The following is a 14,183-nucleotide window of genomic DNA, read 5'->3' as shown; positions in this document are numbered from 1 at the left end:
ATACAATAAAAATGAAAGTACTAAAAGATTAACTGATTAATAAAGGCTAGACAGTTCGAGTCTGATCCGTTACTAAGTAAGTGACGTCAGAGTAGTGTAATGCAACTCATTGCCGTTGCTAAGCAAGTGACAGCAGATAATGGAACTTTCGTAACTTTTTATCAATTCAATTCAATTCAATTCAATTTATTTGGCCATTAGACATACAGTTTTAGGCTTCGTCAGAATACATTGAAAAACATATGAATACATTTTTAAAAACACTAATACAATGAAAACCTGAAGTAATTTGAGACTTTTAGATTAAAGAAAACTAACAAAATTGCAGTTAAACTTATTTATTAAAATGCAATTTCATACAAATTTGTGTTGAAAAACTCAGCAACAGAATAAAAAATATTATTTAATAACCAATTGTAAAATCTAATTTTGAAGCTATTGTTTGGTAATTTATAATATTGACTTGGGAGCTTATTATATAATTTCATCCCCATAATTAAAAAGTTTGTGTTGCTCTTGCGTAATCTACAATATGGAATATTAATTTGTTCACTATTTCTAATTTCATGATAATGTATATTGGCCACTAATGAGTAATTGTCGATATTTTGTCGAGTGTAAAGTACTAGATCATATATATACAAATTTATGATTGTTAAAATCCGCGATTGCCTGAAAAGTGGCCGACAATGTTCCAGATAGTTTCCATTGACACTTGAACATAAACGTTTCTCATTATTTTTTTCAATGCTTTTGGTTGCTATGATGAACAGTTTAAACTCGCTGCATCTAACTCGAATATTTTCCATTTTTCAGAAATATGTCCTCGAAGCGGAAATCTCCGCCGACGAAGTTTCAAGAAGGCGGTGGCGGATTGGTGTCAGGAGAGGACGAAGGCGCAGCGATACTTCCAGCGACAATCGGCGTTCCGAACACACACTCTTCAGCAGGCGGTGGCGGCAGCGATGGCGGTGGCTTGACGGACATGGACGAGAGCAGTAGCAACAACCTGAGCGACATCGGCGACGAGGACCCCCAGCCGCCCCCGCACGGCGCCGGCGACCTGGGCGCCGCCGCTGACTTCTACAAGTTGTCGGACTCCTCGTCGTCGTCTGCGGCATCGGGCAGCGAACCCGAGGACTGTCCCGTCGAGAGCCACGAGCCCTCGCCGCCCAACAAGAAGCAGAGGCTTCTGTGTCCGACGCAGCAACCTCCGCAGGACATCGAGTATCACAACAATGGCAAAGGCGGCCTGGTCCCGCCACCCTCGTCGTTACTCCCGGCACTATCGGCCATCCACCTCCAGCACGAGCAGCAGCAACAGCAGCAGCAGTATCAGGAGGCAGTGGACAGCAGTAGCAGTAGCAGGCGGAGAAGTTCATCGGACTGTAGTTCGCCGACTTTGGACATAATGATGAAGTCGGGGGGCGTGAATAACCACAACAATAATAACAATAGTACGACACATAACAACAATAACAGCTCGAGTAGTTCGCATCCTGTCAAGAGAACTATGGACGATGTGCTCAAGAGACTGACTTCGAAGATGCACATTAGCAATGTTCGAGAAGATACCAAGAGGCCCACTCCAGCCAGCACGCCCACAGGGAAGCTTGGCGGGTGAGTACAGTAATAGGCTACTGCATTTATTACTAGCCTTAAGGCTAGGGCTCCACTAGCTGTATTTGACGGCTGCTGTGAGCTGCATTCTACTGCCTAGATTTTTACTGCAAGAAGGTGGCTCCACTTGCTGTAAATTTTCTACATGTGAAAGCTGTAGTTCACTGCTCCGCTGTGCTCTGGCCCGGCTCCACTCCTGTTGTTCAGCTGAAAACAGCGTTGTGATGTTCTTTGTGTACTACAAGATCAAGCAAAAATTGCACTGAAAATGAGCACACTACAAGTATTTATCAAGGTGATTGTATGTTTGCTATTGGTTCGCTGTCGTCGAAGATTGCATCAAAGAAAATGGTGGATACATCCAATATTAAGCAACAGAAAAACACGAAGGCATGTTTGCTGCAATGCATCACAAACTTAGGGAATATCCAGCTAAATTTGTTTAGTTCTATCGGATGTCGGAATTTTGTTCTAGGCATACGAAGTAATTGTTCTGTATGGTTGTGAATCTTCGACTCTCACTTTGAGAGAAGAACGGAGATTAAGGATGTTTGAGAATAAGGTTCTTAGGAAAATGTTTGGGGCTAAGAGGGATGAAATTACAGGAGAACGGAGAAAGTGACACAACGCAGAACTGCACGCATTGTATTCTTCACCTGACATAATTAGGAACATTAAATCCAGACGTTTGAGATAGGCAGGGCACGTAGCACGTATGGGAGAATCCAGAAATGCATATAGAGTGTTAGTTGGGAGACCGGAAGGAAAAAGACCTTTGTGGAGGCCGAGACGTAGATGGGAGGATAATATTAAAATGTATTTGAGGGAGGTGGGATATGATGATAGAGACTGGATTAATCTTGCACAGGATAGGGACCTATGGTGGACTTATGTGAGGGCGGCAATGAACCTGCGGGCTCCTTAAAAGGCATTTGTAAGTAAGTGAGCATACCAAGTAATAATGCTCATACATAAGGGATGCTTCGCCTCATGGATAATTGGAAACAGGAGGACTACCACGGCCAGTGGAGCCAGGCTTCGGCGACAGATAACGGCACGAAAATGGAACATGTTCTATTCCCCTGGCAGTAGACCTTGGCACTGCCGCCGTAATTCTGTTAGGCGCAGTGAAATACTGCCCATATAGCCACCTACACTTGTTTTGCGTGTATTCCATTTTCAGGCAGTAGACTGCAGCTCACAGCAGCTGTCAAATACAGCTAGTGGAGCCCTAGCCTAATACTTTAACATGTATATACTACTTCATCTTCAAGGCCATTGAAATATTATAGGTTTGTTTTTGCAGCAGTTTTCAACGGTTTGAAACAGTCATGAGTAGAGCTAAGAATTCTATGCCGTTACATTACGCTTCATGCGCCTCTGACTTTAGATACTAGTACGTAATTGAGTTGGGGTGGGGGATTTCAGTGTGTTTCGTTCAGCAGTGAACTTTAGTTGATCGGTTACATTACGACCGAATACTGCTATTCGTAACAGGCAACATTCAACGTCCTGTAAAGAAGAATAATAGCAAGATGCCTAGGACGAAATTTGTGACTTAATTTCAAATGAGGAAATTTGTAATGATACAGATTTTGAGATAAATAGTGTTTGCGTAAAATATTTCAAACATGTCCTTATTGTTTCTGCAGAAGTGGAACGAAGTTTTTCTAGATGTAAGGCTGTGTTTTCTAGCAACAGGCAATCATTCTCCTTTGAAAATTTGAAAATATGGCTTGTTATTCACTGCAACAATATATACAAAATTATGTAAAACGAAAACGTAATACACAATCATATTAACGTAGTGAATAAAAAGGCTGATACTTGTCAGTGTTATATTAGGTGTAGTTTGTACAGAAAGAAAATAACATGTCTTTAAAATAGTGCAATTTTTCTTTAACAAAGAAAATAATGTCTTTAAATTTTTCTTTAGCAGATAGTTGTGTTTCGAAGTCAAAGGAGTGGTTTTCAACCACCCAAATACTGAGGACTAACTTACCGTGATGATAAGCATGACTTCAAGCGAACGAAAGACACTGCGTTAACTCAACCCAACTCTGAGACGTGCTCAGAGTTAGAGGCACACGAAGCGCAGTGGTAGTATAACGGCATCAGTGTTGCCAACACATAAATTGTATCCCCATCAGTATAACACCTGGAAATCCGTCAGAATCCGTAAAAATTAAAAAAAAAAATAATAATAACAATAATAATAATAATAATAATAATACCCAATATATATATATACTTACTAATTCTGATTAAAATAATTATTCGTCAACATTGATTTGATTACGAGCAGATTTGAAACCGGACATTCTTAAACATAGTACGGACCGGGCAGGGCTGTTCAAATAAAAAGTGAAATCTCCCAAAAATGAAACAATTAAAAATGACAGCAGCTAAAAATGTCAAAAGATGACGTAAATCGTAATTCCCGCCAGAAAATCCGTCACCCGTCAAAGCTATTTTTTTCCCGTCCGCTACGTTGAAATTCTGTCAATTTCGACGGAATTTCCGTCCACTTGGCAACACTGAACGGCATATATTTCTCAGGCCTAGTCATGAGCATACGGACTTCAATTTTACACATATTAAAGTCGATGTGCGCATGCTCATGATGGCTGCAAACTATCGGAAACTGCTGCAGGAACAAATCTGTAGAGAGCAGAGTGGAACTTATGCTCCGGGGCAACGCTCAGGCGTGGGCTCATTACCCGATTGGTTTTTCCCGAGTTTTTTTCCTATATGTAAGGCGAATGTTAGTTAATACCATAGCGTAACCTCAGACTCATCGCTTTGCTGGCACCCAAATTTTCGACTCTAGGTAGATAATCGCACGGTTGATGCAGTGTCGGTAAATAACAGAGTACTTTGCCATTTGCAGTCTCATTCCAGTCGGCACGCTGACAAAGAAGCATGGCGAGCGAAGTCGCCGTCACTGACGTATTCGGGGGGACAAACATATGCCTCATTGAACAAGTGTTCTAAATTAAAAGATATTAGAGTTTATGTATTAATTTACGGTATGTCGTCAATTTATTCATTCCAAGATGTCGTTTATTCTCAGTGCATTGTATTTTGTTTAATCATCTGTCCGAAAACAGGTTTGATCGTTTGAACCTCATAAGTGACACCCGTAAGACATCACTCATGAAGAAAGTAAGCCAGGATATAATGGGGTAGGGTGGCCAGCACTTTTCCTCTCTATTGTGTACATCGCTGAGTAGTAACATTACACTAATCAGACTTGAGCTGTATACAAACAATTGAGGACCGTTTTTGCAAAACTTGCTAATTGCAAAATTTGCAAAATTGAGATTTTGATGGATTCGTTAACATAAGGCAGGCCTCTCTCTACATGATGTTCAAAGCGTCTTAATAAAATTGGGTTATTTCTCTTCATTGTAGTGTGTCAAAATGTGATCATTTTTTCAAAACTTGCTTTCTGCTATAGGTGAGAGTTACAGCAAAACTTGCGTACTATAGTGTTTTGTCTCTCCTGTTTTTTTTTTTTCAGTTAGCAAGTTTAGCAAAAACGGTCCTCAATTGTTCTTCCTCTGACATATCGTCAAGTGAGATGTACTGCCTGGCAATAGATGTACATATCAGCCAGAACCTCAATCAGAGGGAGTACTTTATTTATTGTGATATAATTTTCTGGATAATTTCCTGCATATTTTGGGGGGAGGTAGAAACGTATTTGTGTTATACTTTTCTTTAGTCATTTCTTACATATTTTATAACTTTGTTTGATATGCGTGTTTTGTTTGCAAATGTTTAGAGATAAGAAATTGTATTATTATTATTATTATTATTATTATTATTATTATTATTATTATTATTATTATTATTATTATTATTATTATTATTATTATCAATATGGAGCGTAAACGTAGGCGTATTAACCGAACAAGATAAAACTGGAACCATTACTACGCCTAACCGAGATGGATCTTTGAAGAAGGGCCTCTCGAAACTCAAGTTATAAACAGAAAATCTAGAGAAGTTATGAACGTTAAAATAAATGGCTTAGAGGTGATAGAAGAAACATGTCTGAAATAATTAAGACATGTGAAGAAGATAACAAGTGTCAGAATACAAAAAAATACGCTAGAATGGGAAGCAGAGGGAAACAGAAGATGAGAAAGACCTAAAGAACAATGGATGGATGGTGTCGTAAGAAGTATGGATGATAATAATAATAATAATAATAATAATAATAATAATTATTATTATTATTATTATTATTATTATTATTATTATGTTCACGTGTATTTAAGGAGAGAGCCTAAATTCTCTGAACAGACAGATAACATTGTAAGATTTTAGATGCCAACAACCAGAAATAATAAATAAGAACAATGAATAATATCAACTAACGATGTCAAAGAAACGGGACAAAACCACAAGCGGAAAGAACCGCCCTCTGTTGCAAAGCAAAACGTGTGGCCGCTTCTTAGAAAAATAAACACGCGCATATAAAGTATAAGTTTATTGATGACAGAAATCATTGCGCGTGTTCGCAAATAACCGGGGACTGAGGAATGTGAAGAATAGCACACTTAGAACAACACTTGCTCTGGATGGGCGCCCCTCCTAGGCTTTAAGAAAATAGACGAGATATGCGCGGAAGCGAATTCAAAGAATCGAAGTGGCTTCCTTCACATTTTAGGTAAATATTTTTACGGAAACAAAATTCTCCTCTGTGTCTCAAATGGTAGTGAGTCCGGCCACAAATACAAAATACCTGGGTTCCATTCCATGTTGCAAAGTGAAGATTTGCCTACTTTCCACAGCATTGAATGTATCTCACTCGTTTTGTAATTATTGTTCTGTGTGATATTAAGTCAGGGCTTGGCACCAAGAGCGAATTCTACTCTCTCACGAGGAGCCATATGACTTCTCTTCAACCCCTTTCTTCCCCGCCGAACACCGCAAGCGTTGATGCCATGACAGATGAATATTAAGCGTCCCCGTTAAAGCCTTGGTTTTTCTGAACCGACGCATCCGAGTTGCGAGGTGCGAGGCAGGTGCGAGGCCCGCCTCGCACAAATCCGGACTACACGAGGGATAGTGAGTGGTTTCTATGGCTGCGAGATGCGAGGTCTGCGTACCTTGCAGTTATAGAAACCACTCACTATCTCTCGCATAGTCCGGATTTGTGCCAAGCGGGCCTCGCATCTCGCAACTCGGATGCGTCGATTCAGAAAAACCAAGGCTTCAGAGTTTGGATTCGCTCCCGGTGCCCAGCCCCTTAATAAGTGATGCCTTAATGCATGCTAGTTAGGCCTACATGATGAGAAAACACCCCTCCCACCTACTTGTAGATATTTCTCCTTTCTTGCCTTAACCACATAGGCCTATAGGAAATATTCTACAAGTAACCTAAAGCCTATAGCAATAGCAGTTGCAATGTTAGTAGCGTTAAGAGTACAACTAGTGGCAGTGATGATGATGGTGGTAGTAATGATAATGATGATGTGATGATCGTGGTATTAGTGGTGGATTTTGCGATTGTGGTATTAGTGGTCTTCTTATTGTTAATAACATAGTAATGGTGGCGGTGCACCGCGGTGGTAGGCCTAATAGTAGGCTATTCTATGTCTTAATAGTGGTGTTACAATAGTGACAGTGATAATGATGTTTATATAATATAAGTGGTGGTGATAATATTAATGGTGTTTGTGGTAATACCACAGTCTAGTATATACAGTCACGAAGATTGAGTTGTGAGGGTGCTAGGAACAATAGACTGTGCAGGTACTATTTCGCTTTGTCTGTAATGAGGCGATATTAGCGATCCTAGTGGTTAGCAACTATCTATGTTTGCATATTTACTATTTATTGAACTTCGTGACTGTATATACTAGACTGTGGTAATACTGGTATTAGAAGTTACTCAGGAAGAGTAGAAAGTGACGTGTGATCGGACGGTTGCTCTTGCAGATTGGCCTAATGTGTTGCACCGCTCTTCGGCAAACAGAACACGGTTCAGAATATGCTGCAGAAAGAAAGGAAATCATTCACAAATGTGTTTATTTTTATTCCAGTCCAATTTTTTTTTTTTCGAATGTATAGGTTCCGTGCAGAAGTTGAAGGTAATTCAGTCCTTACTCACTAGAGCGCACTGCGAAACCACTGCAGTCAAATCAAGGTTTACTTACAGTACATACGAATTATGTACGTCCCTCACTTCCTTAGAAATACAAACATATGTGAATGATTTGTTTAGGTTAGTTTTCGTTTCTCGTCTCGTTTTTTCTTTGGTTTAGTAAAGCTAGTTTTGATTTGTTCATGTTTTAGTCCTGAATGTTAGCTTTAGTTTCCTTATCTTAGTTTTTGTTTTTTTTAAGGTAATTTAGTTATGGCTTGATTATGTTGGTTTCAGTGTCTTTAAAGTTGATTATGATTTGTTTAGTTTCTTAGATTAGGTTTGTTTTGATTATGTTGGTATCAGTTTCCTTAAATTAGTTTAGTTTTTGAAGTTAATTTTGTTTTGATTATGCTAGTCACAGTTTCTTTAAAATTAGTTTCAATTTGTTTAGTTCATTAGATTATTTTTTGTCTGATTACACTAGTTTCATTTTTTAAAATAGTTTGTTTTTTTTTTAGTTTCTTCGGTTAGTTTTAGTTTGATTAACCTAGTTTCAGTTTCTTTAAAGTTAGTTTAGATTTGTTTAGTTCCTTAGCTTAATTTTTATTTTATTACGCTAGTTTCAGTTTCTTTAAAGTTAGTTTTAATTTGTTTAGTTCCTTAGTTTAGTTTTGATTTGATTATGCTAGTTTCAATTTGTTTAAAATTCTAATTTGTTTAGTCCTTTTTGATTTGGGTAAGCTAGTTTCCGTTTCTTTAAAATTAGTTTTGATTTGTTTAGTTCCTTAGCTTAATTTTTATTTTATTACGCTAGTTTTAGTTTGTTTAAACTTGGTTTTAATTTGTTTAGTTCCTTAGCTTAATTTTGATTTTATTGCGCTAGTTTCAGTTTCTTTCAAGTTAATTTTAATTTGTTTAGTTCCTTAGATTACTTTTGATTTGATTATGCTAGTTTCACTTTTCTTAAGTCAGTTTTGATTTGCTTAGTTTCTTAGGCAAGTTTTGTTTTGATCACGCTAGTTTTGATTTGTTTAGTTTCTTAGATTAATTTTGGCTTGATTACGCTAGTTTCAGTTTCTTTAAAATTAGTTTTGGGTTTGTTTAATTTCTTAGGCTAGTTTTCGTTTGATCACGTGAGTTTCATATTCCTTAAGTCAGTTTCCTTTTTGAAGAAACTGAAAGTAATCTGAGTAAAAAAAAAACAATCTGAAACTAACCTGAATAAACATTCGTTTATGTTGCTGCGTCTTGTAAGGAGAGTATCATATTATGTGGTCTAATATATGTAAGCAAGGACCTCGAATTGAAGAAGATGGTTTTGCAGTGCGCTCTAGTGAGTAAGACATTTATTGTTATTATTATTATTATTATTATTATTATTATTATTATTATTATTATTATTATCATCCCATTATTATTATCCCATTATTTTTAGTTTTAAATTTAAATTTAAATTGTTAACTGCCTCCCATTGGAGGTAGCCCAGAAGGACTCAGTATACTCTCCTACATGAATTTTACAATATTAAATGTTTACATAAATTTATTGACAGAACATTATTGATAGTAGTAAAATTGGTATCAGACGGAAATGAAGTATAAAAAATTAAAGAAGACATCAAAGGTACTTCGTAGATACTGTCCTCACAGTATTATACTGTACTATACATATACGGCCGCATCCCGTGTCGTCAGAGGGTTAGCGGGTCAGCCATGCCAGTACTGTTCTCACTTCACTCTCGGCGCGTACGTGAGAATTCTCCCTTGCCCTGTTTAGCGACTGTTGGCTGCATGGCTCTGATCACGGGGCTAAAGTGCATCACATGTAAATCAGTAACGTCGCTGATTATTTTATAGTCTCAACAAAAAAAGTACATGATCTCGACGTTTATTTCGTTCTTTCTACTTTATAATCTTTCTTTTAATTGTTGTTTTATTCGTCCATTATCGTGTGATGTAACCGCATTGGTATTTTATGTGCAATTTTCAGAGATAATTTCTTCGTAGTTTTCTAATGCTGCATTAAAATTGTCCCAAAAATATTTTTATGAGTGTCGACCGCGGTGTTCACAAGTGATTGCAACATAGAGCTTTAACGGGGTCTTGTTTTCGAATCCCCTCACCGGCATGGCTATAGCCAAAGTTAATTGTTATTGGTATGACATGCTTTGTCGTAGGTGGAGACTCAGCATCATGCTGGTTACACAATTTCGCTATGGCGTTCTTTTCTATGGCATTCAGAAATGATAAAGAAAATGGACTAAAGCCCAAACAGAAATGAAAACTTTTCATACTATATAATGTTACAAGTAGTCTGAAAATACATTCTCTAATTATCCTCCAAATAAATGGAAGGTTATTTATTACATTATAAAGTTTAAATAACCACTTTTAAAAGTAGAAGTTTGGCCTATTCTAGTCATCAGGGCTGAATTCGTACAATTATTTTTTCACTACCGGATTTCTCTGCCTACTCGAACCCATAACTAAATAATAATAATAATAATAATAATAATAATAATAATAATAATAATATAATGTATATATTTATTCACACTGCAAATGGGTATATACCCGATGGCAATGGTAACTAATTACACTCAATAATGACAATTAATAATAAACACAACTAATAAAAACAATAATAATAATAATAATAATAATAATAATAATAATAATAATAATAATGAGCATCCTAAATTAAATGAAGCATGACCACTTAAAATAACATTTAAAGTAAATCTAATTTGTAACTTAACCCTAAGTTCGAACTAAGACCCACGAGTGTGACAGATTCATACCTGCACAAGTACCTTTCGGCACTACACTTATTTCGTTGTCAACTCACTCACTGCACTGATTCTATCCTGATTTCACTAACACTTCTAACCATTTCACTGTTCAAATACTTTGCACAGCCACTTAACTGACACAAATACACTTCACTTACACAATAGACTTCACTGACACTACACACTTCACTGACACAACACACTTCACTGACACAACACACTTCCTCACTGATAGAACACTTCAAATAACAATACATCAATTACACCCTTTAAATAGTGTGTACAATATACTACCGTCTATTAGTAAAGTCCTTAAGCCTATTTTTAAATACATTTTTTGGTTATTGGTAAAGCCTTTAGTAAGTCTGCAGGTAAAGCATTCCAGTCCCTGATAGTACGATTGAGAAAAGGAAACTTTCCAGTGTCCGTCCTTTGTCTTCTTTCCCTCAATTTATATGAATGGTCGTTCCTTGAAGAGTAACTTGGCGGCTGCAACCTATTTTTTATTTCTCTCCAGGCAGGCTCACCTCTGTATGTTTTGAACATTGCGCATAATCAAATTCGCGTTCTCCGGTCCGTGAGTGTGTCCCATTTTAATGGTGAATTATTACGACAACACTTGAGAGCCCGTTTAATAATAATAATAATAATAATAATAATAATAATAATAATAATAATAATAATGACAATAATATAATAATAGCAATAATAATAACAATAATAATAGCAATAATAATAATAATAATAATAATAATAATAATAATAATAATAATAATCTGCATTAGATCTAGAACAGTGATCGGCAGGATCAATTCTCTGTGACGTCATCCCTCAGAGCATTCGTGCTCTCTTTTAAGAACATGGGCATCCAGAGCTCTGAGTGGTAATTGGTCTATATATTGAAGTGAGTATAAACGTTTTAGCGAAGAAAGTGGGCCTATTAGTGATAGATCATTAACATATACAACATTGTGAAATTCCATTACCAGCAATGGAAAAATCTCTCATAAACCAAGTTACAAGTAAATCAATCTGTATTTACTATGAAGCAAATCGTCGTTGTTCCTGCAATAACACCTATGTGACATATTTATCGATTTTCAGATTTTTGCCCTGTTCAATAACTTAAATAGTGATACAGCAAATAATAAAATCTCCTATAAGTAATTATATTTCTTTGTTTCGAAAATGTAAGAATTCACAGTCTCCTATGTACGGCTGCCATAGGATGAATAAATGTGTGTTTTCTTCCTACTGAAAAATTGTATATTTTGCACATAGGAGTTACAGCAGGAACAACGACAAAATATTTCAGTGTCAGAAGGTTTAAATCACTATATGCTACCGCCGTTGTTTAACAGAACAAAAATAAAAAACTAGGTCAGACTTCGAAAAACAAATACCTTTTTCTGAAATGTAGACATAGTCTCAAAAATATCGTGTTGGTATTGGAGTGAATAGGGCTATTATATTTCATGTGCGTGCTTTACAGTTAAATTGACCATTAGATATTGATTATAAACCAAATCTGTCCACAATTTCAAGGAAAGTCACTGTAAAGGGACTGTAAAAGAAAAAAGGAAAACGAACCTAGGCCTAATAGCCAAATAGAAATGATTGGGACGAAATTCAAATAGAAACTGCTGAGCCATTTATACCCGAACCCACACTTTCTGAAGTCGAAATTGCTATAGAAAATCTGAAAAAGTACAAGTCTCCAGGTATCGATCAAATCCCAGCAGACTTAATACAAGAGGGTGGAAGCGTATTATATAGCGAAATTTATAAGCTTGTACTTGCTATTTGGGAAAAGGAAATTGTACCAGAACAATGGAAGAAAAGAGATGGAAAAATTAAAATATCTTGGAGTAACAGTAACAAATACAAATGACACTGGGGCGGAAATTAAACGCAGGATACAGTAAATATGGGAAATGCCTCTTATTATTCGGTTGAGAAGTTTTTGTCATCTAGTCTGCTGTCAAAAAATCTGAAAGTTAGAATTTATAAAACAGTTATATTACCGGTTGTTCTGTATGGTTGTGAAACTTGGACTCTCACTTTGAGAGAGGAACAGAGATTAAGGGTGTTTGAGAATAAGGTTCTTAGGAAAATATTTGGGGCTAAAAGGGATGAAGTTATGGGAGATAAAAGGGGTGAAGTTATAGGAGAATGGAGAAAGTTACACAACGCAGAACTGCGTGCATTTTATTCTTCACCTGACATAATTGGGAACATTAAATCCAGACGTTTAAGATGGGCAGGGCATGTGGCACGTATGGGCGAATCCAGAAATGCATATAGAGTGTTAGTTGGGAGGTCGGAGGGAAAAAGACCTTTGGGGAGGCCGAGACGTACATGGGAGGGTAATATTAAAATTAATTTGAGTGAGGTGGGATATGATGATAGAGACTGGATTAATCTTGCATAGGATAGGGACCAATGGCGGGCTTATGCGAGAGCTGCAATGAACCTGTGGGTTCCTTAAAAGCCATTTGTAAGTAAGCCTAAGTAAGGCCTAATAGCTTGCCAGCAGTCGATTTCTTTGTATCAATGATAAAAATATTTTGAAATGAATTTCCGTGAAACCACAATATTTTTTAATTGTACGAAGAACATAGGTAGTAAAATTTATATTGTTTAATAGATTATAGAATTTCGGACGGCTTAGACAAAGACAATCTGCCAAAAGCACAGCCGAAGAAAATATATCAGTTTACGGTGACCACATTGAAATAGTTCACTGCCCTGTACACACAAGCACAATGCAATTTCCCAGACAATCAGTTTGTTACCTTGAGTTTAAGGTTTATACTGGCATTCACAAACATTTGGCGTGGTTCGAGTAAACAGTACGGTCATGGGTTCCAATCCTATTAGAGGCATGGATGTTTGGGTTAGATTCAACCCTTTGTTGTGTGATAGGGAGAAAGCAAGCCATCAAGGGCTCGAACAGTTAGATTGCTGGCTTTGTGTTCGGAATGTCCAGTATTGGACTCAGTTCATATTGACAGATTCATGTCGATTTTTTTAATTCCCAGCAAAGTCTTAGGAGATTTTTGATCATTTAATTTCCTTTCTAATCAACAGTCGGTGTCTTCGTTACGTGCCTAATATTTCGACTGACTTCTTTCGTAACTTATATTCGCTTTCCCAGAAAAGAATTGAGACAATTCTTCAAATGCACTATAATAGTTTCTAAAGTCGTTTTATTTTAATCATCATCATAATCATCATTACAACAATCATCATCGCACAACTACCATAATAACTTAATTGTCATAGTCGTTGACGTCGTCGCATTTTTGTATTAACCAGAGTCTGCATTGGAGTTAAATCGCTCACTTGAACTCGGTCGAGTGTTGCACCCTCGAGTGAGATACGATCGGTCGTGATACGCTCGTAACAAATAGAAGCACAGTACACGATAATCTCACCGACATGTCTTATCTTGTATGGAAGGCAACAGATAAGATACACATATGTTTTGCTCACACGGTAAAAATAAGGCTTTATTTTCTGCGTTTATGGCAAACGTTTAATGGAACAGTCAATGGAACGTACCATAACAGGAACATGAAGTTATAAATAAAATAGCATGAAAAACTTCGATATACAGTTATTATTGCTAATTAATAATTATTCAATATTTTATTTACCACATATATAATA

At 36.8% G+C, this 14,183-nt stretch overlaps 1 protein-coding gene across 8 annotated transcripts in view; it reads left to right on the top strand.

The window, feature by feature from the left end:
- LOC138697814 (transcription factor SOX-5-like) overlaps nucleotides 1-14,183 on the top strand; it is a 970,705-nt gene that overhangs the window by 668,122 nt on the left and 288,400 nt on the right. For all 8 annotated transcript variants that reach the window (XM_069823343.1, XM_069823339.1, XM_069823346.1 and 5 more), the window contains one exon: nucleotides 817-1,620. In XM_069823343.1, coding sequence (XP_069679444.1) covers nucleotides 817-1,620 — 804 coding nt within the window. The remainder of the gene's footprint in view (nucleotides 1-816; nucleotides 1,621-14,183) is intronic.

This window comes from Periplaneta americana, chromosome 4, assembly GCF_040183065.1.
Source record: "Periplaneta americana isolate PAMFEO1 chromosome 4, P.americana_PAMFEO1_priV1, whole genome shotgun sequence".
Classification (NCBI taxonomy): Eukaryota; Metazoa; Arthropoda; class Insecta; order Blattodea; family Blattidae; genus Periplaneta; species Periplaneta americana.
Note: the sequence above shows the minus strand (reverse complement) of the source record. Positions and strands in the feature narration are given on the sequence as shown.